The sequence below is a fragment of the Tamandua tetradactyla genome, chromosome 1 (assembly GCF_023851605.1).
Source record: "Tamandua tetradactyla isolate mTamTet1 chromosome 1, mTamTet1.pri, whole genome shotgun sequence".
Classification (NCBI taxonomy): Eukaryota; Metazoa; Chordata; class Mammalia; order Pilosa; family Myrmecophagidae; genus Tamandua; species Tamandua tetradactyla.
In genome coordinates, this window is record NC_135327.1 from 6,637,429 (window position 1) to 6,662,126 (window position 24,698).

At 44.8% G+C, this 24,698-nt stretch overlaps 3 protein-coding genes across 9 annotated transcripts in view; all 3 read left to right on the plus strand.

Moving 5' to 3' along the window:
* The window catches only part of WFDC8 (WAP four-disulfide core domain 8), a 46,288-nt gene extending 41,322 nt beyond the window's left edge, over positions 1-4,966 (plus strand). For 6 of the 7 annotated variants that reach the window (XM_077167890.1, XM_077167898.1, XM_077167892.1 and 3 more), the window contains 3 exons: positions 2,099-2,266; positions 3,683-3,823; positions 4,737-4,966. In XM_077167890.1, coding sequence (XP_077024005.1) covers positions 2,099-2,266; positions 3,683-3,823; positions 4,737-4,876 — 449 coding nt within the window. In that variant the 3' untranslated portion in view covers positions 4,877-4,966. The remainder of the gene's footprint in view (positions 1-2,098; positions 2,267-3,682; positions 3,824-4,736) is intronic. The other variant, XM_077167887.1, reaches the window with a different exon arrangement.
* A 4,702-nt stretch (positions 4,967-9,668) lies between these two features.
* LOC143689757 (eppin-like) lies at positions 9,669-14,727 on the plus strand. The gene is made up of 4 exons (XM_077167908.1): positions 9,669-10,038; positions 11,456-11,587; positions 13,891-14,058; positions 14,598-14,727. Exons 1-4 carry the CDS (start codon positions 9,945-9,947, stop codon positions 14,609-14,611), a joined length of 408 nt encoding a protein of 135 aa, XP_077024023.1. The 5' UTR covers positions 9,669-9,944; the 3' UTR covers positions 14,612-14,727.
* Positions 14,728-16,460: 1,733 nt separating this feature from the next.
* On the plus strand, positions 16,461-21,235 carry LOC143689768 (WAP four-disulfide core domain protein 6A-like). The gene is made up of 4 exons (XM_077167912.1): positions 16,461-16,608; positions 17,824-17,955; positions 20,077-20,244; positions 20,944-21,235. The coding sequence occupies exons 1-4, from the start codon at positions 16,518-16,520 to the stop codon at positions 20,964-20,966; spliced, it is 414 nt and encodes a 137-aa protein (XP_077024027.1). The 5' UTR covers positions 16,461-16,517; the 3' UTR covers positions 20,967-21,235.
* The last annotated feature ends 3,463 nt before the right edge of the window (positions 21,236-24,698 follow it).

Sequence of the window (24,698 nt, forward strand, 5' to 3'; positions counted from 1 at the left end):
TACTGTCTAGTGTGCTTTTGTTTCTGCCTGAAGGACTCCTTTTAGCATTTTCTGTAGGGCAACTTTTCTGGCTATGAACTTTTCCAGCTTTTGTTTATTTGAACATGCCTTAATTTCTCCTTTATTTTTTGAAAGATAATTTTGCTGCGTATGGAATTCTAGGCTGACAGTTTTTTCTTTAAGAATTTTATGCCATCTCACTGTCTTCTGACCTCCATGGTTTCTGGTAAGAAATCCACTGATAATTTTCTTGAGGATTCCTTATATGTGACAAGTCACTTCTTTATAGCAACTTTCAAAATCCTCTCTCTGTCTTTGGATTTGGACATTTTCAGTATAATGTGTTTTTGTGCATAGCACATATCCTGCTTGGACTTCATTACCATTCCTGGACGTGTACATCCATGCCTTTCATCAGATTTGGGGAGTTTTCAGTCAATATTCCTTCAAATATTTTTCTGCCCCTTTCTCTCTCTCTCTTGCCCTGCAAGGATTCCAATGATATGGTTCGTTGGTACATTTGATGGAATTCAACAGGTCCCTCTGGCTGTGTTCATTTTTTTTTTTATCTTTCTGCTCCTCACACTGGATAATTCAATGGTCTTTTATTCAAGTTCACTGATCTTTTCTTCTGCTTGTTCAAATCTGATGTTGAATCTGGTTTGTTTGCTTGTTTGTTTGTTTCAGTTACTGTACTTTGCAGCTTCAAAATTTCTGTTTGTTTCCTTTTTATAAGGGAACCTCTTTATTTTGTTCAGACATTCTTTTCCTAATTTCCTTTAGTTCTTTGTATTTGGATTCCTTTATCTCATTGAACATATCTAATACAGTTGATTTAAAGTCTTTGACTAATCGTTCCAATGTGTGAGCATCCTCAGGGATGGTTTATGGCACATTCCATTTTTCCTGTGACTGTCCCATACTTTTCTGTTCATTCATATGTTTTGTAACTTTCTGTTGAGAACTGGATATTATGAGTATTATGTAGTTATACTCTGGAAATCTAGTTCTCCCACTCTTCTGGAATTTTTTATTCCAGAAGAATAAACAATAAAAACTTCTAAGTTTTTATTGTTGTTGAGGACTAGAGGCATCAATTTGTGACTTTTCCAAGCCATTTTTTTTGTCCCCAAATAGGAAATGTAATGAGGAAGGAGAAAGATATGCACTGCCTCTTTAAGACTCCCTGCCACTTTTGCCCAAGGTGGATTGGAACCACAGCCACCCTCAGAACTGCTTCCCCAACAATCTGCAGTAGTTATCAAAAGCAATGACACACACTCCTGTATTTTGGAGCAATAAGTTCTTATATCCCACCTTGGCACAAGCAAGCTGTACCAGGAGCCTGAGCTGCAGTTATCACTGCTCCCTGCCATGCACGTGGGAGATGGAAGATGGAAGCTGCTGCATGAAGGATGAAATCCCCTGATATTTACTGTAATTTACCAGCCTCTTCCTCTGGACCTTCCTTGAATGCTGTACTGTTTTCCACTAGACTTCAGCATTTCAGAATAGTTTATTCAGACAGATCTTTTCGATTCAACAATTGCTTGGTGGATGGGCTGATTCCTGGGGCTTTTTACTCAGTCATCTTCCCACAATCTTCTCTCAGAGGTGCCTTTTGAGCACGTTCCCTGTCTTACTTTGCCCAGAACTGGAAGAATGAGGGCTGGACTCATGCTTCTTCCATCCCCTCATTCTACTCCCAACCCTCAAATACAAACCCTGAGCCCAGACGTCAACAAGATACCACTGATGCTAGGTTTCTTTTGCCCAAAATTCAATCATTTGTAAATAATATTTGTTGTACGCCCACTATGTGTCAAGATTCTTGGCAGTGAGGCAAATATGTGTCAGCTTAGATGTTGGGACTATTTTTGGACCCAGAAGCAAGGCAGCTCCAAGGTATTCTCATTTGGTCGTCTCAGTATACTTCACAAGGTAGAAATGATGCTCAGAAATGCCTTACCATACAGAATACTAGCAGCAGCGCTAGGACTAGGACCTATGTCTTTTTTACCATGGCTCTTACTATGACCTGGCCCCTTCCCTCTGTCCTCATCCTTTATGTTCTTCCTTCTTTGCTTCCTACCCTCAGAACCCTGCTCGCTGCCCTTTGACAGAGGAAGCTGTAAGGGTAATGTGCAAAATTGGTATTTTGACTTTGAAAAGCGTCACTGCAGACCCTTTTCGTACGGAGGCTGCCATGGGAATGCCAACAACTTCCACACCAAGAGTGACTGCGACAAGGCCTGCGGGTTAATCAGTAAGAGCCATATCCTTTGGAAGTCTGAGATCCTAATTGAACTCAAAATAGTATAGCAGTGCAGTTATAGGTTCGTGCTTTAAGGCTGAACTTCCTTCATTTAAGCCTTACCTGTGTTACTCACTGGCTAGGTGATCCTGGGTGAGATAGTAGAGAAAAACGGCTTATTATGAGTTTCAGTTTTCTCATCTATATAATAGTAGCATTTACCTAATGGGGTGTTGTGCCCAAAATGAGATGCTGCACATAAAATGTTAACAAATTTGGCCAGCGAGGCCTGAGAGCCAGGTTTACCCCTTGGAGTTAGAAGTTTCCTCTCATATCAACCTGTTTAGTATCACCTTGAGGATGAACCAAAGAATGAAACATAGATAAGCCAGCTCTAGAATCCAAGAGAGTAGGAGTTGGAGAACAGGACGGAGTGAGGTTGAAGGCTGTTGATTCCTTCTGTAGTACAATTATCATTGCCAGTAATGTTGGGAGTTAGATGACCTGGTCTCAAACGTTTCTCCCACTTATTACAAGTTTCTTCATCTTTGAGTTTCAGTTCCTTCATGTGTAATACTGGAATAATAGCAAACAATTCATTGAGTTGTTGGTAGAATTATATGCAACCAAAGATACAAAGACTTGACCTGGTAGCGGGGGCTCACCAAATTGTAACAATTGAGATGATGACTATGGATGTTCAAAATGCAGCATCATACAATTTACAGGGCAGAATTGGAATTTAACCCCCTTTTTTTTGAGGTAGGCTGAGATATGTACCATCATCACCATTATACAGATGAGGAAATAGAGAGGTGAAGTGGGGTTCCCAAGGACTCCTTTGAGCCTGGATGGATCCAGAATGTGACCACTTCATACCACCCCCACAGCTGTTATCCTGATCAGAGGCAACACTACCTCTTACCTGGGTTGCTGAGACAGCCTCCTAACCTTCTTCTACCAGCTGTCTTCTCCTGCTTCTATCCTTGCCTCCTCACAGTCTATTGTGAACACAGCAGTCACAATGATTCTTTCAAAAACTGAGTCAGATTGTGTCATTCCTTTATGGAGAATTCTGCAATGGCTCCTTATTTTACTCTGAGTAAAGTCAAAACCCTAAATGGCTTCCATTGATTTGTGGAGATTTGACATAATTATCCTCATTTTATTAAGAAGGAAACTGTGGTAGCTTATTAAGTGACAAGACTAGGATATTACCTTGGTGCTTCAGACACCAAGTCCAGCATCTTACTGCTAAACTCCGTGATATGATGGAACACTTAATTCCCCTACAGCTTACTAGAAATGGACATGGTAAGGGGAGCCAAGTTACAGAAAGGGATTCTAATTTTAAAGAGAAGGAAAGCTATTTGAAAGGTGATGGGATGGGGTGGGGCTTGAAGGAGCTCACATCTGCTCTTGTTTTAGTCAAGGTTGGACAGTGTCCACTCTTCCCCTTCAAGAACCGTATGGAGTGTCCAGATTCATGTAAGAGTGACTATGATTGTCCTGGCACAGAAAAATGTTGTGAATCCAAGTGTGGCTTTGTTTGTGCCACAGCTTGGGCAGGTAAGGACTGGGAATATACCTCTCAAAACCTATTGGGCATATGCCAAGGATGCCACACTGCCCCATAGAATGGGGGATATCTTGAACCTTAGCTGAACCTTGCGTTGATGTGCTGTTCTTCAAAACTAGTCACGCATAGTATCTCTCCCCAGTATTTCCCATGAAAACTTACTTGTTTTGAGTCTTACCCTTCAATGTTTTGCAAGGTGACAAATATCCATTGATTCATGTAAAGAGATTAATGGTTACAAACCAGTAGGTGTATTCCTAATAATCCCTCATGTCTGCACAGAACTTCAGAGCATGCACAGCCCATAAAGCAAGCTGGGGAAAGATTGATAGCAAGATGTTGTTGGCTAGTAGACAACTCTCTAAGTACTCACTCCTCTATGTGCTGAAATAGCATGGCCATATTCCAGGGATCATCAGGGTTTGAAGTTCAGTGTGGCATGATGGAAAGAACCAAAGACTTTTCAACTGATTCCAACTTCTCTACAGGCTTTCTGTGTGGCCTTAGGCAATTCCCTCCCTCCAATATGGGCCTCAATTTCTATAATTTATAAGACAAGGAAGCCCTGGCTGCTCTCTAATACTCTTTCCACCTCTGGTACTTTGGGACTGTATGACCCAATCCATCAATGTTGTAGAGTCAGACAGAAACCTATGAGGTTGTTAAAGCCAGAGATGGCAAGACTTCTTTGAGGCTCCTCAAATTATTTGCCATAGAAAGTTGATACTCTGCCTCTTCCATTTTATTATAACTCTGGAGAAAAGAGTAAGAGGCATCATCTGAAGAAAACCTTGAGTGGAGTTCCTAACAGTTCCCAAATTTGTCTTAAACTATGACTAAGTATCATTGAGGTAAAACAATGTTTTACCTCAATGATACTTGCCTTGATCTGTCTGTCTCTAGTCAAAACAGGTTTCTGCCAACGCAAGCCCTTGACGTGTCCTGAGATTGATAAACCCAAATGCCTGCAGGATGATGATTGCCCAAAGACACAGAAATGTTGCTCCCGCTGTGGACTGAAGTGCCTGGAGCCTAAAAGATGAGTAGTGAGTGCAAACTATTATCATCAAAGTAATTAATTCTAAATAGCATAATGAAAAGCTGTCCATTTTATTTGTTGTGTATCTGACGGTCTTGCCAAATTGTCATGTTAATCATCACTGTATTTAATAGGATTGCTTTGATTTTGTTTATAATTGTTTCATCTGAAGAGGATGATAAATTTGACTCTTTTTCAATTTTAAATGACTTTGTTTTCTTGATTCTATAATTATATAGAACCTCCAAAATAATGTTGAAATATAAAGGCAAAGGCATCTATCCATCCAGTTCCTTATTTTAAAGTCAGTGGCTCTTGCTGTATAAAATGATATCTTTTGTTGATTTTGGTACAAACTAGTTTTATCATATTTGAGATTTTTAAAAATCCATTTACAGCTGTTATTGAAAATGAGTGCTGAATTTTGTCAAATAACTTTTAAACAGCTAGTTATATAATTATAATTTTGTCTTCTAACTTGTTTGGTATAACATTTAATTTTTGAATGTTGAATCATCCTTGCATTAATGGAATTACCTTAATCATATCAAGGTGTATATTCGTATTAATACACTATTAGTTCTTTTAGCAAATAGTTTATTTAGAATTTTCACACTTATAGTCATAAGAAAAGTTAGTCTATGGTTTTTGTTTGTTTTGCTATTTGAGTCATTTTACTTTTTAAAAAAACTGGCATGGGAAACTAGTTGGAAAATTTTCCAACTTTCTATATGATATGGGATATTTTAAATTATATAACAAGTCTCTATTCTTCAAGGGTTATGTAAAACTCAACTCCAAAAGCATCCATAATGGTAGATTTTTAAAAATATTTTTATTGACAAATCTTCACACACATCCAGTCCATACATAGTGTGCAATCAATGGCTCACAACATCGTCACATGGTTATGTATTCATCACAATGGTAGATTTTTAACACATTCTTTACTATCTCATCTTGAAGTCTGTACAGGCTTTCTATCTCCTCTTGTGTGAATTCTCTTCTTTCATATATGGAAATTGATCCATTTCCTCTATATTTTAAAAATATATTACTTACAGTAATATAAATTATTCTTTATATCATTCTTTTCACATCTTTAACTTTGGTAATATTTTCAGCCATACATTTATACTTGCATTCACCCATTTATACACCAACCACCCAATCACCCATTACTCAGTTATCCATCTACTTGCCAACCATAGAAGTATCCAACTTCCACTCACCCAGCCCTCCATTAACCAAACAGTTTGACCTATCTATCTGTCCACCCATATGTCTATTCACTTTCCCTTACCCTCATCTTCCTTCACTCTATCTAGTTGCCCATTTTATAGCTTTTCTTTCATCTACCTATTATCTACCCATCCACCTGTTTAAGTTTCCTAGGTTGCTCCAACAAACAGAATGAAGTTGGCTTGAACAATAGGAATTTATTAGCTTACTGTCCAAATCAAGTAATCATCAGGGTGATGCTTTCTCCCTGAAGACCAGCTGCTGGTGATCCTTGGCTCCTCTGCCACATGGCAAGGCACATGGCAAAATCTACTGGTCTTGCCTTTCTCTCCTGAATTTCATTGCTTTCAGCTGCTTGCTTCCATGCCTTTCACTTTTGCTCCCTCTCTCTGTCTTCTCACTTTCTCTCTCTCCCTCTCTTTCTCTCCTCTTTCCCTCTCTCTCTCTCTCTCCCTGTATTCATTCCATTTATAAAGGACTTCAGTAGTAGCAGTACTTTAAAAATGGAATGAACACATCCTAAATGAGGTGCGTTACACCTTAACTGAAGTAGCCTTATCAAAATGTCCTACTTACAATGGATTAATTTTAAGAACATGTTTTTCGGGGGTACTTACAGCTTCAAACCTCTACACCATCTCTCTCTCTCTCTCTCTCTCTCTCTCTCTCTCTCTCTCTCTCTCTCTCTCTCACACACACACACACACACACACACACACACACACACACAGTCTCTCATGCCCATCAACACGTCTATCCATCATTTCTATACACATCTCACCTCTAACTACTTATCAATTCCCTCTATCCCTCCTTATATTCAATCCAATGCACTTCTTCACCTAGCCACTTATTTATCTATCCATAATCCTTGCAAACATACACACTTCCCCTTTCCAACTCATCCATTTTCATCACTCTATTAGCCACCCATCTATCTTCATATCTACTTACCCATCTACACACCTATCAATCCCTCCATCTACACACCTCACCCACCCAGTAGAAGGCATTGAATGTTTATTCTGGGCTTATTCATGTCCTAAACCTTAGGTTTTAGGCATAGACCTGCTCAGTGGAGCTCAGAGACTATTTGGAAAAACAAACAAGAAACTCAGTAACGTAGTTAAAGGCACAAGGAAAGCCAATGACAAATGATCAGCACGTGCAACAGATTTTGATCAAATGAACAAACAGAAAGTGCCAGATAGAGACCAGGCTGCTTTGATGCTTCTTGGACTCACTCATTCTGAGCTCAAGATTGGTCCTAGAAAAGAAGTAGAACTGACGGAGCACCATAACCCTGAATGAGAGATGAGGGAAAGAAGGGCAAGGATCCAGGTGTGTCCTTGTTAAAACTTCACCAATAAAACCACTGAGGGAAGGGGCCCCAAATTCATAATTCATCCAAGGTCTCTAAGATAAAGTTTCGTTTAACCTGCTGGAAGGTGAGACCCTTGGGTGAGGTTGGATATTAAGCAATATAGAATGTGATGTAAAAACCAAAAAGAGTTTTCATTTATTTTCAAGAAGATTTGGAGAAGGATACAGTCTTGCTTGCAGACCCTGGGAACCATTTGTACATTTCCTGATCCTGTAAGTCTTTGCCCTCTACCCCCTCTAAAGACATCACCTTCATTACCTTTGGACTCACCATTCCTCCTTGTCTTCAATTCTCCAGTGAAATACTATATCCACACCAATATCAGAAAATCCCTTAGTGACTTGTGGCAAGAAATCATAGTCCCAGCTCCTACCTAACCTTGGCTCTGACACTCACTTGCGGGGTGAACATTGAGTCGGCATCTTTACTTCTCTGACCCTTATGATCCCTAGCTATACTAGGACTTGATGAGCCCTCAGAGGCCTCCTGTCTAGATATCCCAAGTGGTCACTCTCTCCTGGGCTGAGTTTTGGAGAGTGAGAGAAGTAGAATAAGAGGAACGGTGCCTCTTAGGACATCTTGGATACTCATAGAAATTCTATTCCTTGGTCTCCTTACGGGAAGCCTAAGTGATCTTGAGAATTGGTGTAATGGAATCCCATGGGTTTCTCTTCTCTCCTAAATATTGTGAGTGTATAGTCACTGACTGATGAACAAGCTGGCTCTGTCTGTCTTCTGTCCCTCACGTAAGACAATTTGGAGAACAAAGCTTGGCCCCAAAGGGCAACATCTAGGAAGGGAAGGTGAGTGAAGAACTACAGACAACGTTCACTCTATGGACAGTGTCTCTCCCTCTACCAGGCTGATCAACTGCCTGGTGAAATTCCCAATTTCTTCAGAACCCTCTTTCCAGTAGACCCTCCAGTGACCCCATTAGAACCCAGCTAACTCTGCTGTTTTATTGAACTTTCCAGAGTTTTAGTCTCTTTAGTAATTGTCTTCATCTCTTAGTTCTTTCTCAGACAACATGGAGTTTCCACTAGATAATAATAAAAGCTTCCTGTTCTAGTTTGCTAGCTGCCAGAATGCAACATACCAGAAATGGAATGGCTTTTAAAAGGGAGAATTTAGTAAGTTGCTAGTGTATAGTTCTAAGGCTGAGAAAATGTCCCAGTTAAAGCAAGTCTATAGAAATGTCCAATCTAAGGCATCCAGGGAAAGATACCTTGGTTCAAGAAGGCCAATGAAGTTCAGGGTCTTTCTTTCTCTCAAGTGAGAAGGCACATGGCGAACACAGTCAGGGTTTCTCTCTCATCTGGAAAGGCACATGGTGAACACGCCATCATCTGCTAGCTTTCTCTCCTGGCTTCCAGTTTCATGAAGCTCCCCGGGAGGCATTTTCCTTCTTCATCTCCAAAGGTCACTGGCTGGTGGACTCTGCTTCATGGTGCTACAGCATTCTCTGCTCTCTCCGCATCTCTTCTTCTCCAAAATGTTTCCCCTTGTATAGGACTCCAATAAACCAATCAAGACTCACCCAAATAGGTGGAGACATGTTGTCACCTAATCCAGCTTAACAACCACTCTTGACTAAATCACATCATCCAAGGAAATGATCTGATTACAGTTTCAAACATACAGTATTGAATAGGGGTTATTCTACCTTTATGAAATGGGACTTTGATTAAAACAGGGCTTTTCTAGGGGGCATCCATCCTTCCAAACCAGCACACTTCCTATAAATGCTAACATTCTCTCCTGTTCTCGAAGCAACATAACCTTGGCTGAAACTAGCTGAAGACTCAATTATCAGGCTGATTCCTTCCCCACATCCCACTCTGTAACAATATGTTTACTCTTTGGCCTTGGCCAAGGAATACAGGTGACCTAACGGAAAGAGAAATAGAGAGAAGGGTGGGAAGAAAGCATGGGAGAGGGAGAAAGAAACACAGAGATGGTGGGAGAGCCACAGAAAAAGAGAAAAAGTCAAACATAAGTACAAAGAGGCACAGAGAAACGAAAAGATACCAAGTGATCACAAGAGACACATTGTCAGAGATCAGCAGAGTGGGTGTGATAGTTAAGAGAGCAGAAAAAATGGAAAATTAAGAGACTGCAGACAATCCACAACGCTCAAAATTAGTAAGATGAAGATCCCAGAGGGTGGCATTAGCTCCTCCAGAGATACCCTGGAAAGGGGGAGTCAATTTGCTCATGCCCCCGGTTTTCTAGATGGCCCAGCCTAGCCCCCTGTCCTGTGGGCTATGGAAGCCAGTTAGTTTCATTGATAACCTCAGGAACTTGGCGTTCCCAGCAAGAAAGGGGGTGGCTGGCTTGTCTCCAGTTCTCACATCCAAGACACTGGCTATTGAAGGAATCGGCTGGACCAAGGCAGCCAGATATTTCTAAGTTCTGGAATCACCAGACAGGCCAGCACCTCTTTGGAATGGAGACTTCCGGACTTCTGAGTATCCTGGTGCTAGCAAGTGTCCTGCTAGCAAGTGTCCAGGGACCTGGGCTCACCGACTGGCTCTTTCCCAGTAAGTATCGGGACCTAAGCCCTTGCCCTGTAGAGAGAGAGAAGTTTCCTGAGAGGAAGGAGTAGGAACAAATCCTTAGACCTCAGTTGCTTTGCACCATCTTAGTCCAGGTCTCGGGTTGGGAAAGGAGGGAGTCATTTGGAATATTTCTTCCTAACTCCCCATGGACGAGCTCTTCTTTGAAGGCCAGAGCCAAGACCCGAGACTCCTTGCAGCCCCTAAGAAGTGGATGGTCCTGCTTGGGGAAAGGAGGCATCACAGGATTTAACATTTACGGGAGGGACTATGGGAATCTGGTAGGCCTTTTCCCCTACCTGCAAGAAAGACAGGCCCCTTTCATCATCCAAACCAGATCCTCATTTTTTAAAATATAGTCCTAGAAAGAGTCATTGCACCCCAGGGATTCCTTGACTTTGGGACAGAGAGAAGTTCCTTTAAACCTAAGACACTAACGCTCCATGACTCTGTAGTAATAATAATTGCTAGCATCCCCTGGGTGCTTAGAAAGCAGCGATTTAAAGACTGTGAGCTGCAGCCAGACTTGGTGGGCTCAAATCCTGATTCCAAGTAGTAGCCACGTAGCTTTGGGCAAGGTATTTAGGTTCCGTATGCTTCCATCTCTCATCTGTAAGATGGGGGACAGTAACCGAACTTACCTCACAGAGCTGTATGGGGATTAGATGAACTAATACACTTAGAATGCTTAACTTGGGGTAAATACTTAAACGTTAATTAATATTACTATGCACCAGTTACTATGAATCTAGCTTTACACACTTTGGCCCATTTGATCCTCACAACTTCATAAAGCTAAAACTTCACAAACGAGGAGACCAAGGCTCACAGAAATGGAGTGGCAGACCCATAGTTAGAACTCTAAACAAACTGACCCCAGGGAGAGCAAGTTTAATCACTGTATGATAGCTCCACCCAGCGGAACTTCTTGAGAAGGACTGCTCAACAAGGCCAACCTGAGAAGGTTTAGAGCCCGCCTTCTCAGTGGAGGCCATTTTGCCCCACAAGAACATTTGGCAATGTCTGGAGGACATTTGTGTTGTCCCAATTGGGAGGTGCCACTGGAATCCAGTGGGTAAGAGGCCAGGGATGTTGCTAAACAGTGGACGATGCACAGGCTGGCCCCACAACAAAGAATAATCCAGCCCAAATGCCAACAGTGCTGAGGCTGAGAAATCCCACCTCAGAGGGGATGGGTGGGCTAGGAAGTGGGCAGAGGTAAGAAGGTGGAGAGTGAGCGGTGGTAGGGAGGGAATACAAGCAGAGCTGGGGCACTGAGGGAAAAGGGCTCCCGGGAATAGGCAAAATGAAAGGAAACTTCTCTGACGCCCAGCCCTGGCCTGGAGAGGGGTGGGCACAGTGCCTTGCAAGGCTCAAGGATAAAAGCCTGCCCCTTCCCTAGGGAGATGCCCCAGAGTCCGAGGGAAATGTGAATTTAAAGAAAGGGACGAGTGTGCGAGGGACAGACACTGCAAGAACAACAAGAAGTGCTGTGTCTTCAGCTGCGGGAAGAAATGTTTAGACGTCGGACAAGGTAATACTCAGAGCCTCGGAGCAGCCAGCCCCACCCTTACCCTCCGTCTGCACCGGCATCATCTCCTGCTTCATGAGTCCAGGTGTCTGGGCAATATTTCTGGGCTGGGGAGACCTGAGACTTGGATTCACTGCTTCACTATTATGGTATATGACATTGAGTAATATCTTTCCCCTGGCTGGGCCTTAGTTTCCCCAGATGGGTGTAGAAGTGAGATGGAACAATGGTCGCTCGGCTAAGTTTCGCTCTTTTATGATTTTCTGAGTCACCAGGTGGCCATTATCGGCCCATCATATACCAACATTTTTGCGAAAAGTAATAAGCAATTTTTATTTCCTGGCTTTTTGCTCCAGACTGGCCACCATTCTGTCTAGACAAATCTAACTTAGCAACAGCTTCTGCTTCCAGGAAACCTTCCCTGACCGCTCCAGCCCACAGTGCTTTTCTTTTGCTGCTGCAATCTCCCTGAGCTCCAAAAAGATGGCCAGGGAGTCTTGATTTATTCATTTAACAAATATTCATTGAGTGTCTCTGAGACCGTAATAGGACTTACCCTGCTCAATGTGGCCTCGCAGGTTGGGAAAGGCTTCCCTGAGAAGGCAGCCTGGAGTTGACATGAGAAGGATGGATTGTGGCTTAGGCAAAACCGGGTGGAAGAGCTTTCCAGGCACCGGGAACAGCATGTACACAAGTTCAGTACCGGGAGGCAGAATAGTGAGGTTTAGAGAAGCCAGAGGATAAGCACGGACACGGTTTGAGAAGGTCTAGGTAGAGATCAAATAACACAGGGTTGGGTAGGTCAGGTCAAGAGTCTTGCTTTGACCCTAAGAGATACAGAAATCCACCTGGATGGAGCAGTGGCATGACCAGGTTTGTATCAGTCCTGTAGGGAAACAGAAGGAGGAACCCGGTGCCTTAAAGGACTTCATGATGATAGAAAATGGTACGTTGAACTGGGGACGTAGCTGAGGGGAAGGAAAAGAGAGGGAAGTGCTTGAAAGCTATTTAGGAGGTGTGTAGGGGTGCAATCCTCGGATCCGGGATTCTGAATTGAGACTTCCTGAGTTCAAATCTTAGGTCCAGTTTTTACCAGCCTTTTTGTCATGGACACATTTACAGTCTTACTTTGCTATGCCTCAATTTTCTCAGATAATAAAGGGATCAATGTTTAAGGTTATTTTAAGGATCAAATAAATTGTTGTATATGAAATGCTTAGAACAATGCCTGCATATTAGGTTGAATTACTATTGCTTGTTCTTTCTGTGAGCTTCTAAAGGGCAAAGACTGTTTCTTTTCTTTCTCCCTTTACTAGTCAAGGCACATAGTAGGTGCTCAATTAATGATTTATTCAGTTCAGGTCAGGATACATTTTTTTTTAACGGGTACCTTCTGTAAAGTCCTATACTGTGCCAGACTGTCTGCTAGGAATTGGGGTTCCAAGATGAAACAAGACACAATCCCTTGTCACGAGAAGCTCACAACCTCGTGGATGAGACAAGTGTAAACAAGTGACAACTGTGCACACGTGACTCCTGAGCACCATAGGAAAATACAGCATGGTCCAAGCACCTTCGGGATGTGGGGTGTTGAGTGGGTCAGGAGAGACATCACACAGAAGTTCAAGTCTCGGACTGGTTTTGAAGGAAGAATAGGATCCTTGCTAATGGGCAACAGTTTGTGGGCACAAGGAGTAGGGTGCAGAGACCAGGGGGTGTGAAGGGCGTGGGGGCTTGACTATTGCTGGACCATGGAGCTCAAAGGGCAGCAGCTGTGGTAAGAGACGAGGCTGGCGGCTGATCATGATGGGCCCTCATGAATCATGGCCAGACTTTGCTAGAGCCAAGGTAGGTTTTACCTGTGGAATGATCTTCAGACAGAGCTCACAACACAAGAGGGCCGTGAAGGTGGGCTAGCTTGCACCTCACATCACGTCTGTGGGAAAAGCAGCAGGGGGGATTTGGCATTCCTATCTTACAGTGGGGGAAGACAAAGACCCTGGTGGTTGACTTAGGAGCAGAGCCTTGAAGCCAGAGTCTCCTCCCTCTCGGTGGAGACAATGCGACCGGTGACCAGAGAGAAAGGTTGACACCAATATTCTCTGGGAGGCAGAAACCCTAGCATCTCTCTTCTGGGGTCTCTCTGCAGAGATTTGCAATATGCCAAAGGAGCCAGGTTCCCACAGAGTGATAAAAGAAAAGGAGCCTGCTCCAGTTTCATTTATGGTGGTTGCCAGGGGAAACACTAACGGCTATTTTTTCCAGGGTAGGCACTCTGAGTACTCAATTCTGGGGTCTCCCTGCAGACATATGCAAGATGCCAAAAAATTCTGGTCCCTGCATGGCTTACTTCCGTCGCTGGTGGTATGATGAGAGAAATAACACCTGTTATGGTTTTATCTATGGCGGCTGCCAAGGGAACAATAACAACTTCCAATCCAAAGCCCTCTGCGAGACCACCTGCCGAAAACCACGTGAGTCCCGGGGCCCCGGTGTCCCGTCCCTGCCAGGGCCCCATCTGGAGGTCTGGGCACTGGCTGGTCTGTTCTAGGATGGCTGCGACCTTGGCCGGCTTGGGAACCAGCTCCAATCTGGGAGTGAGACGACACGCCACAGAGCAGTAGGCAAAGTGGCCTTCTGGAAACCACGGATGGAAATGGAGATGGTCGTTAATCAAAACCGGAATGTATGAGGGAGGTTAGGGGTGGAGGGAGCGTGCAGAAGTGGTGACATCTCAGACACCAATTTCATAGGGGTCGGAGTCCAGCCGACCTAGCACTGGACGTGTTGACCAGCCAATTATTCTAGGTCCTTCATTTCCTCTTCACACCTCTTCACCAGCAATCCATCCCCACTCCGCTGCTGTGAAAGGTTTATAGCCCCTAAAGCAAACGCACTTCCTTTGAATCTCCTCCTGTGAAAAGATGTACAAACCTAACTGAAAAGGTCCATTCCAAAGAATAGCTGAACCCAAGCTATTTACTCACCTGGTTCTGTGCAACATTCTCAACAGGCTCCTCTTCCTGAATGGATACGGACGAACTGGAGCAACCACCAGGGTTTGGCTCAGAATCCAAGAATGTGCCGGTGCTTGACGGATGCTTTAAAAATTGGCTTCGACCATTCCACCCTCAGCTTTCCAAGTCCGGGGCTCTCCCGGACACTGGCCCGGGATGAGCTTCTCCCCCGCCTCCACCTCAGCTCTTTCAGACATAACGTTCTTGTTTTGAGCCCATGCCTACGTCTCACTCGTCTATGTCCAACTTCGAGGGCCCCCTATTTATGCTTGTGTTGCCCCCAATTTTTTTCAATAAAGTGCTGTTTCGTCCATGTCCCTGAGGCTGACTACTTCCCATCTCCAGCACGGGACACTTTGCCGCTGACACCTTAAGGGAGTAAGGACGGTCAAAACCTTGAGAATAGAAACCTGCAAGGATAGTGTCACCCCCCTCTGTTTCTTAAAAAAAATAAAATAAAATAAGTTGTTAAAACCTTTTTAAGACAAGGGTCCCATGGGTATTGCCTGAGTCTGGATCCCCTAGGAGCTGACCCCAGGGCAAGTATACGTAGTTTATTCAGGAGATCTCCCAAGCAGTGCAAAGAAAGGAGTGATACAAACAGAAGGAATGAGCCATTACTGAGCTGGTTACCACTGTGGGAAACTGAGGCCCAGTGCCTTCTAGGGACCTTCTAAAGACCACACAAAAGATACCTCCAGATGTTCTTCGTCTGTCTCCCGTGGGGGGGAAGCCGAGGTCTTTGTCCACAGACCCCCACCCCCACCCCCGCCGGATGCCTGGGGGGATTAAGTCCCTTGCTCTTTTTCAGACAGCCAAGCCAGGCCGGCTCCCGCAGAGTCAAAGGCAACCACAGTAGAGAAGTAAAGACTCTGCGGCTTGAGATGGGAGACTGTGAGTGTGCCCTGGAGCCACCCCCCAAGGCTGCAGGGGAAATCAGAGAGGAGTGGCAAGTACACCGGGGTAGTGCGACAACTGTGCCTCCTACCGTCCGCCCCTCGCAAAGCCCCGATTCCCTCACGCCCCACCCCGAGCCCACTCTCTTACTTCTGCTTCAAGAAAGAAGTTGGGAGGCCTCGGGGAACCAGCTCCGGGCACTGCTGCTGCAGCTGGCTCTGAGGACATTGCTGACATTTCTTCATTCCCACCTGCTTCACCTATTCTAAATCCCCAGTGATCAAAGGTCTCCCGTTCTCAAAGCACCACGGCCTTGACAGGCACCATCTGAAGATTCGGTGATCTTCCTCGTTCTTCCCTCATACCCCACTCACCGCAAAATCTTTACCCTCCAGCAATGGATAAAGAAAAGGCAGTAACACAAGGGAAAGAGAGAGGTAGAAACACGGGAAGGAAGAGACCCAGACAGTGGAAAACTAACAGAACAAGAGAGACAAGCACAGAGTAAAAGAAAAAAGCAACGAGAGAAGAAAAAGAAACAGTGATTTTAAAATAAAACACACACACACACACACACACACACAAATAAATAAATAAATAAATAAATAAAATAAAACACATTAGGAGAAGTGTAAAAAAGGAAAGTAATAAGAGAATTAGGATTTTCCCATGGAAAACTGAAGTTCCTGGAGGTGGGCAGTCCCTACCACTGAGGAAGTCTGGAAAGCCTTTCCCAAGCTTTGCCCCTCCCCCTGGTTGACCAGAAGGCCAGGCCAACCCAGAGAGCTGACGATTAGGAACCACCTATCAGGAACCCTTTCTCCTAGGGCCGAGGCTGTGGGTACCAGCCAGCCCCACTGAGGGCCTCGGGGATTTGAGGAGGGAGTGTGGCTGGCTGTCTCCAGTGATGTGTGGCTCCTGTAGTGCCAGGCTGGGCCAGGGCAGACAACTTCAGAGGCAGGAACGGCTGAGTCGCTGTTCCTCGTTTCGTGCCACCAGCCAGGCCAGGCCCTCCTCAAATGGCGTTCTCGGGACTTCTGTCAATTCTGGTACCACTCATCCTCCTGGGGGGTGTCCAGGAACCTGGGCTGGTTGATGGGTTTTTTCGCAGTAAGTATTGGGGTCCAAGCCCTGGAGAAGAAGCACTCAGCTGGGAGGAGGGAACAAAGAATGATTTCACAGAGGAGGACAGCTTTCCACACCTCAGCCTGGGACCCCGGGTGGGACAGACAGGTGGCATTTGGAGCCTTCTTTATGCCTCCTTCCTCCAAGGTGCCCTCAGTGAATGCAGGAACCTGGGTGGGTCAGAGGCAGCTGAGCCCCTGGGCACCAGCCAAGAAGTTCTTCCTGGAGGTGCCTGGAACTGGAGCTCAAGAAACAGGACAAAGTTAACTGGGAAGCCTGTGGGGCTTCCCTGCAAGAGAGTCAGGCCAGTTCTCCCAGAACCTCCCACACCAGCTTCCAAATCTTCCCTCTGCAGCTCCTAAAATTCTCTCTGCCCTCACACCCACAAGGAACCCTTGCCTTTGGGGGTCTCCAGAAGTCCCTTAGGCTGTTGAGATAGGAACATCCCATAATCAGCAGCTAACATATACCGAGTACTCAGAAGACAGAGGGTGAGAGTGAGTGGTCAGGAGCCACACATTGGGACTTCATTTCTTAGGAGCTGTGGGACCTGCGGCAGTTAACGTAGCCTCCTGTGCCTCAGACACCTTCTTAAATAAAATGTCATATTGGTAGGACTTACCCACAGAGTTGTAATGAGGACTAAAGGGGGAAAAGCCAGGCACCTGGTGTGTGCTTCATCAATGTTAGTCACTGTTATTATGCCTCAGGCAGCTTGACAATCAATTGCTTTCCAAGCTTGGCTGTGTTATTCCTCAAAAACAACCCTATGAGGCAAATGAGGAAATCACGGCTCAGAGAGGGTTCCAGGTGTACCAAGGTTTGCACAGGGTTCGGAAGCCCGGCAGGCTGACTCAAGGAATGAACTCTCAGCCACCGGGCGCTAGAGCCGCCCAAGCAAGTGTCTGGACACGGCAAGGCTGAGGGAGGAGACTAACTAGAGGAAAGCTTCCTTCTCCCAGGAATCTTGTGTGTCGTGGGGTAGGAGTCGGGGTGCGTTTAGGATGAGATGGGGGAACTGTTGTGGGCCCGGGGGGGTGGTAGTATTGTGACAGTCCTGAGCCCCCGGAGAGTCCTCCCCCCGGGGAACTGGTGAAGCTGAAACGCTGCCCTCACTCAGCAGTGCTGCCTTGGGCCGGGGAAGGGAGGGGCGCTGGCCCCTTTCAAGACCCCAAGGAAGTATATCTTTCCCTCCCTCAGAAAGATGTCCCAAGATCAGAGTAAAATGTGAAATCAAAGAAAGGAACCAATGCACGATGCACAAACACTGCCCGAAGAATATGAGATGCTGCATGTTCAGCTGTGGAAAGAAATGTTTAGACCTCAAACAAGGTAAAGCACAGGGTCCCTGAGCTTTAACCGCTGTCTTGCCCGAATCACCTTTGGCCCACCTTCTCTGGCTCGTGGGACCTCCCCTCCTGGTTCACTGATGACGGGTCGTTGTTCTACAGCTGGGCACATCTTCCACGTGACGCCTGGTAGTGCCAGACTGGAGCAGCGTGGGGTCTGTTTCATTTCTGCCCCCATCACTGTGTATGCACTTTTCCTTTCTTGGCTTCAGTCTCCCCATCCGTAAATAGCGGTGGGCATTAGACCCCATGCTCCCTTGGCCACTCTTCTGTGATTCTCTAAGATGCCAGGTAGCCACCAAAGCCCCATCAAATGTCAAGGTTGGGTCAGTGACATGGTAGGTATAGAAGACAGATATAATGTTGGTATTTCCTGGCTTTTTTCTCTGGCCTCTCTGTCCATATAAATCCAGGTTTCCTTTCCTGGCCGCTCTTGACCACCTTTGATCTCCTACAGTCTTTGCCAGTATCACTGGGCTCTAATAAAGGACTATCAAGGACTATTCATCCATTCATTCATTCAACAAGTAGATGCTGGTTGCCCCTGAGGTCCAGGATGGGACTCACTTTCTCAGTGTGGTCAAGGAGGTCAGGAAAGTTTCTCCCATAATATAAACTTGAAAGATGGGTCACAGGTAGGCAAACATTGGAAGGAAGAGCTTTACAGACACAGAGAATAGCATGTGCAAAGGCCCTGTATCTGGGAGGCAGCATGCTGAGGCCTAGGGAAGGCAGAGAACAGAGAGTGGGCACAAGTATGTTGAGATGAGAAATATGGAGAAAGATGGAACTGAACTAAACTTGGAGTTTAGTTCCTGTTTCTGACATGGCAGGATCTTGTCAGCCAAGTTAGACGGTCTGGCCTTGATCCTAAGAACAATGGACTGTCTGTGTTCAAATTCCTTAGCACTATGCCACCTTGGGCAAGTTACCTAACCTCTCTGAGTCTCAGTTTCCTCCTTGGAAAAATGAGGATAATAATAGGGCCTATTTCATGAGATTAGATGTTAATATATTTCATGGGCTTAAAACAGTGTCTGACACTTTAATAAATGTTATAATTATCATTGCTGTACTTCAGACCACAAGCTTCCAAAGAGCTCTGTTTTACTTTCTAACACTGTGCACAAAGCAGGTGGCCAGTGAATGCTTCTTTAAATTCAGGATGCATTTGATTTTTCACTGGAAACAATCCCAGAGCATCCATTCTGTGTCAGATTGTCTGCTTGGTACTGGTATGCCAAGATGACATAAGAAACGATCCCCACCCCCCAAAAACACATTCTCATGGATAAGTCAGAAAATGGAAACAAATAATTATGCGGAAATTATAAATGTGGGTGCAAGATTGAGGAGCAGTAAAGAAAAGCAAGGGGTACAGAATGGAACCAGGAGAAACATCATAGAAGAGCTGATGCCTGGGAAGGGTTTTGAAGAACATACCTAGTTAGCAGAGAGGGATGAACGTTCCCTCTTCCAGGTATGTGTGAAGGCATGAAATTTTCTAAGGCACGAAGTTCACAGGTGTGGGTGTTGGCACAGAAATTAGAGCTAAAACCAGAGAGGAGGAGGAATAAACAGACTCCGAAGTCCGTCTGGGTAGAACTTTAGCTTGAGCCTATTGGATCAGCCATTCTGGAAACCAGCGTGGAGTAGATTGGAGATGCCTTAGAGATCAGTGGGTGGCCTTTCATGGCAATCCTATTTCATAAGATTAGATGTTAATATATCTAGTAAGAGATGTGCTGCAAGGTGACAGAAGGGCAAAAGGGCAATAAAGGTGAGTCATTTAAGAGGCCAAATCAATTTGAATTTGTTGTTCAGCTGTGGAGGTGGAGAAGGCTGAATAAAAGTGGCAACATGATATAGTCTCGTTTGCTCCTTACAACACTCCTGTAAGAGAAGCAGAGGGAGATTTTGTATTCTCGTCCTAAAGATGAAGTAAAGGACCAGAGAGGTAAAGTACTCACTTAGGATCAGAGTCTTAAGTCAAAGTCATCTGACTACAGTGGAGATAATGACAGCAGTGGCCAAAGGAAGGAGGAGGCCAGTGTTCCTAGGGAGGCGGGCACCTAAACAGCTCTGCTCTGTGGTCTCCCTATAGACATATGCAAGCTGCCAAAGGAGGTTGGCCCGTGCATGGCCTACCTTCCACGCTGGTGGTATAACAAGGAAACTGAGGTCTGTACCAGATTCATCTACGGCGGTTGCCAAGGGAACAATAACAACTTCCAGTCTGAAGCTATCTGCCAGGTCACCTGCCAAAATAAACGTGAGTCCCAGGGACCCTGTCCTCCGGTCCTCACCAGGGCCATGCTGGGAGGTTTGGGTATTAGTTGGTCCATTCTAGGATGGCTACAACCTTAGTGTCGGCAGAACCAGCTCCAACCAGAGAGTAAGAACACACCATGCAAAGGTGTAAGTGGAAAGATAATTTTGGAAAGGGGATGGGCTGGAAAAGGAGGCAGTAGCCCCAGGGCAGCTGGTGGGTAGGAGGGGAGTTGGGGGTACAGAGAAAGGAAGCAGAGGTGGTGAAGTACCAAGAGCAAGTCAGAAGGAGGCAAAGTGAGCCCAGCCCAGCCCAGTGCCAGACACCATTCAGCAGCCAGTCACTCCACACCTTTACTTCTCACCAAATCTCATCACTAGTTCTCTTCCTTTTCCTTTAGAGGTGATTTATAGCCTGGGCAACCACATAACTTACCGAACAAACCAAGACACCTTTGAGAGTGAAAGGGGGTGCCATTAATCATTACACATGGGCAACAGACATAAACTGGGACTCTACTGGGAAAAACTGGAACATATAATCAATCTATGAGCCCTCCAAAAGCCATCCCACTTCTGTTTTCTCTTTCTGTGAAAAGATGTAAAGAATGATCCCACCCTCTTTCTCCATTAGCTGCAAGATTTTGTCCCTGAAGTGAGTAGGGTCCAAGCATTTCACCCTTTTCTACCTTCCACCTTGCAGAGTCACCCTCCTGGATAGGATAAGGAGATGCTGGGACAACCCCCAAGATTTGACCCACAGTCCAAGCCCCTCTCAGTGTCGGCCTCCACTGACCAGCTCTCAGCCACCAAGACCTTGGCTGTTCCAAAAACTGAACCCCAGGATTTGCCTTTTCCTCCAGCTCAGCTTCTTTTCAAACATAACATCTTCCCCTTTTGGCACCTTCTCAGCGTGTGACTCCATCTCTTCAACTCTCAGGGCCCCCACTTACCCCTTGGAAGCCCCACACTCAGTTTCCCCTAATAAAGTGCTTTGTGATGTCTGATATCTCCGAGGCTGAATAACTCACATCTGCTCTCTGTATACAGTTTTCAGGAAACAAGAGGTCTTCAGGTCTTCTGATGACATAAAAAAAAGGGAAATGAGGAGTATGAGAGTTCTGTAAATTTAAAACTCTGGATATACTGTTACCCTGGAAAAATTGTCAGATCCAGGTTTTATATAGTTTAAAGCTTATAAAATTTGAAACTACTTTAAAAACAAATACAAATGCAATACAAAAGTGAATTATTTAAAATGAGAAAGGAAATCACAACCAAATTACAAATTTCAAAAAAATGAAAAATACCATACATTTCCCAAAATCCACAAAAACAGTGTAATGTCCTTATTCATATTTTTTTACATTTATGACATCAATTTTGTAAAAATCATTTTCTACGGAGGGAATGGAAAGATAATCCAGTCTTTCATCTAACATGGTTGATTAAAAGATGCTTTCGCTTATAGTCAGGATGCATAAAACAAGAGACTGAATGCACAGCAATATGTGCTGTCTATAATTCTGCTTTGGCTTTGTGCCTTAAAAACACAGGAATTAGTCCCGTGCCTTCCCAGATCAGCCTTTCTTGAGTCAGGGTATCTTTCTCTGGATGTCTTAGTTGGACATTTTTATGGCCTTGGAACTGTAAACTTGCAACGTAATAAATTCTTTTCATAAAAGCCAAAAAAAAACAAAACACAGGAATTCTGATAAATCCTCTTTTGCACAATCCCATGAAAAAAGAAAAATGCATGGCGCATTTAAAATTGCATTGATTGAATTATCAAATATATTCTTGACAGTAAAGAACTTTTGTTATAGGCTTCCATGAGAATTGATTTTTCTACTCATAGTTTCACATGTCTAAGGTTTAAAAGAGTTTTCCACAGACTGGTTTCTGGTTTCATACATTTCCAATATTGTTTCTCCTCCACTACCCCCATCCTGCTAGTGCCAGATAAATTCATGTTGCAATACAACCTCTAGCCTCAAGCCTCAATGTCATGATGCTGAAGGGATTGGCGAGTGGGAAATAGGAATATTGCTTGGAGCCATCTCTGCGTAGGGACAGCTAGCAACAACTTAACTATATGTAGATGTGGCTGAGAACACCTAAATATATCTCGTTAACTCCAAACTGAATGTGTCCCCAGCTCACCTTCTTTTTAACTGGATGCCAAAAATACTGGTAGCCATTCCAACAACACCCGACCCAAGGAGATGTGACAGAGGGAAAGCCATATTGGAAGGAAGTGCTGTTTTATTGATTATTATCTTACTTTTTCAGATATTACAAGTCAATGTGGCTCGAAAACTCTGAAATAAAAAATAATTGGGGAGAGGCATGACAGGAGGAGATATGGGGAAGCAGAGAGGAAAGGATAGGAGTGGAGGGGAGGGAAAGGGGACAGTAAAAGCACGGAGAAGCCTTTGGGAAAGAAGGGGTGCCCAAGGGAGTGGGCAAGATAAGGGGTGCCAGGCTTGAGAAGGGAGCGCCACAGCATGAGGTCTACAGCACATGAAGACCTTGACAAATCTTTTCAAATAAGTTTATTGTTCACTGTCACTTGAGTCAAAAGGTCTTAAAGAGGGGCTGGGGTCCACTCTCTGTGAAGCAAGACCTTTCCTCTCTTCATCTCTCAGTTTCTCCCTCTGTAAAATGGGCCGGTTGATCACTATTTCTGAAGATGTTACTAGCAAACTACTTATATTATAGTTAACTGTGGTAGATGGGGGGAGGCTTATTTAAGACGTGGGTCCTCCAGACCTATTGAGTCACACTCTCTGGGGTAAAACCCAGGAATCTGCATTCTTAACCAGAACTACCAAGTGATTATGAAGTTTCACAACCAGTGAATTGGATGATCTTTAAAAGGCAGTTCAGCAGAGGAGAAAATATATGCCCCCAAACTCTATCAATACCTGGTTCTGGTATAGAAGGGGACAAGAAGAAAATATTAGAATTAATGAAAGAGGAAGCGTCAGGGCAGAGCGGAGCTGAAGACCTCAAAAGCACTGCTAACAAAACAGTTATCCAGAATGTTGGGCTAGCCAAGCTGTCTCCGTGTGCAACATCTCCCCACATTTCCATTTGCTCTGGATGCCACACCTCTGCAGCAATTAGATTGCTCTCCCGGTAAGCCTAACCAGTCCTACGCATCCTATGATCCAGAGAAAAATGACCAAAAAGTCGTCATTGGGAGGCTATTAAACTTCCCAGTTGTCCTGCAGCCCATGGGAAGAGCTCCTATCTGGGAATAAAGAGATCGACTTCCAAATTCCTATTTTGCCACTGGTCGATTGTATGACTTGGTTGGGAAAGGAAAAGATGGAGAGATTTTCTTCTTGGGGCCTCAGTTTCCCAACTGTAAGGTGAAGGTGGTGCACGACATGTCAAAGAATACCTCTGAATTTGAGAAAATATGGCAGCTGAGGAATCCTGCCAAAATCTGATAAATACCTGGTGCTCGTCCACCCCTTGGCACTTCTCAGTCCTTCATTGAGATTGATGCACATGAATGGCTGGAACAGATTCACTCTGTCCTAGGGGCTCACAGATCCTTGGAAATGGCCAGAGTGTTCCCTGCAGTTGTAGTCTCTGCTCACCTGCTCTGTTCAGGTTTGAATTTAGAGCCCTGAAGGCTGCACACAGCAAGCTCCTGCACCGTGAGGAGCTCAGTGGAGCTGGAGGTTATTAAATGTTTGGTCCTTACTCTTCCCATAAGAACGCAGGGGACACTCCAAACAGAATCTTTAAGCACTACTCATGGTGCCATGCAGACCCAGAATTGTCTCTTCTCCCTTCTTTTCTATTCTCTCCTCAGAACTGTCTCCAGAGGAAGCTGTGGCTGGTTTGGAAACTCAGGGAATGCCAGAACTAGAGGGGCTTAAAAAGCTCCATGGACCCCAATCCCCCTGCTTTGTTTTACAAATGTGCAAACAGAAGCTTCTGAAGTGGCAAGTCAATAGCAGAACTGGAGCTCAAATCCAGATCTGAAGGGTAGCAAGGCATTGTCAGCTCCCACAGCTTACTGGGGGTCCAATGGATTCCTTCCCCCAACTGGCCCAGGATGGCTATATGGGCTATTTGCCCTTTTGCTTTTTAATATTCACCTCTGAATCTCATTGCTACATTTGAAAGATCCCTTGGTGGGATGTCAAACCAGCATTCCACCACGGAAGCTGAAAAGGCCAGACTCTCTCACTGTTAATCAGGGTCCAGTCTAAAAAGACCAAAGCCAGGCAAGAATTTCAGGCAGAAAGGATTTAATGCCAGGAATTGGTTACATGAGTATCAGATGACTAAAAGACCAAGAAGGGGGAAGTTGAGACATCCATCCCCTGTAGATTTGAGAAAATAAAGGTTTGGGGGTCACCCGGACCCAGAAGCTCATGAAAAGGGCCCAGACACAGCTGTTCTCACAGCTCTAGGGGTGCCAAGGCATAGGACCTG

Excerpts from the sequence above, each read along its gene's own strand:
- LOC143689757 (XM_077167908.1), top strand. The coding sequence starts at position 9,945 with ATGGAGACTTCCGGACTTCTGAGTATCCTGGTGCTAGCAAGTGTCCTG. Across the intron at positions 10,039-11,455 it reads CACCGACTGGCTCTTTCCCA|GGAGATGCCCCAGAGTCCGA; the intron begins GTAAGTATCGGG and ends CCCCTTCCCTAG. Across the intron at positions 11,588-13,890 it reads ATGTTTAGACGTCGGACAAG|ACATATGCAAGATGCCAAAA; the intron begins GTAATACTCAGA and ends GTCTCCCTGCAG.
- LOC143689768 (XM_077167912.1), top strand. The coding sequence starts at position 16,518 with ATGGCGTTCTCGGGACTTCTGTCAATTCTGGTACCACTCATCCTCCTG. Across the intron at positions 17,956-20,076 it reads ATGTTTAGACCTCAAACAAG|ACATATGCAAGCTGCCAAAG; the intron begins GTAAAGCACAGG and ends GTCTCCCTATAG. Across the intron at positions 20,245-20,943 it reads GGTCACCTGCCAAAATAAAC|AGTCACCCTCCTGGATAGGA; the intron begins GTGAGTCCCAGG and ends TCCACCTTGCAG.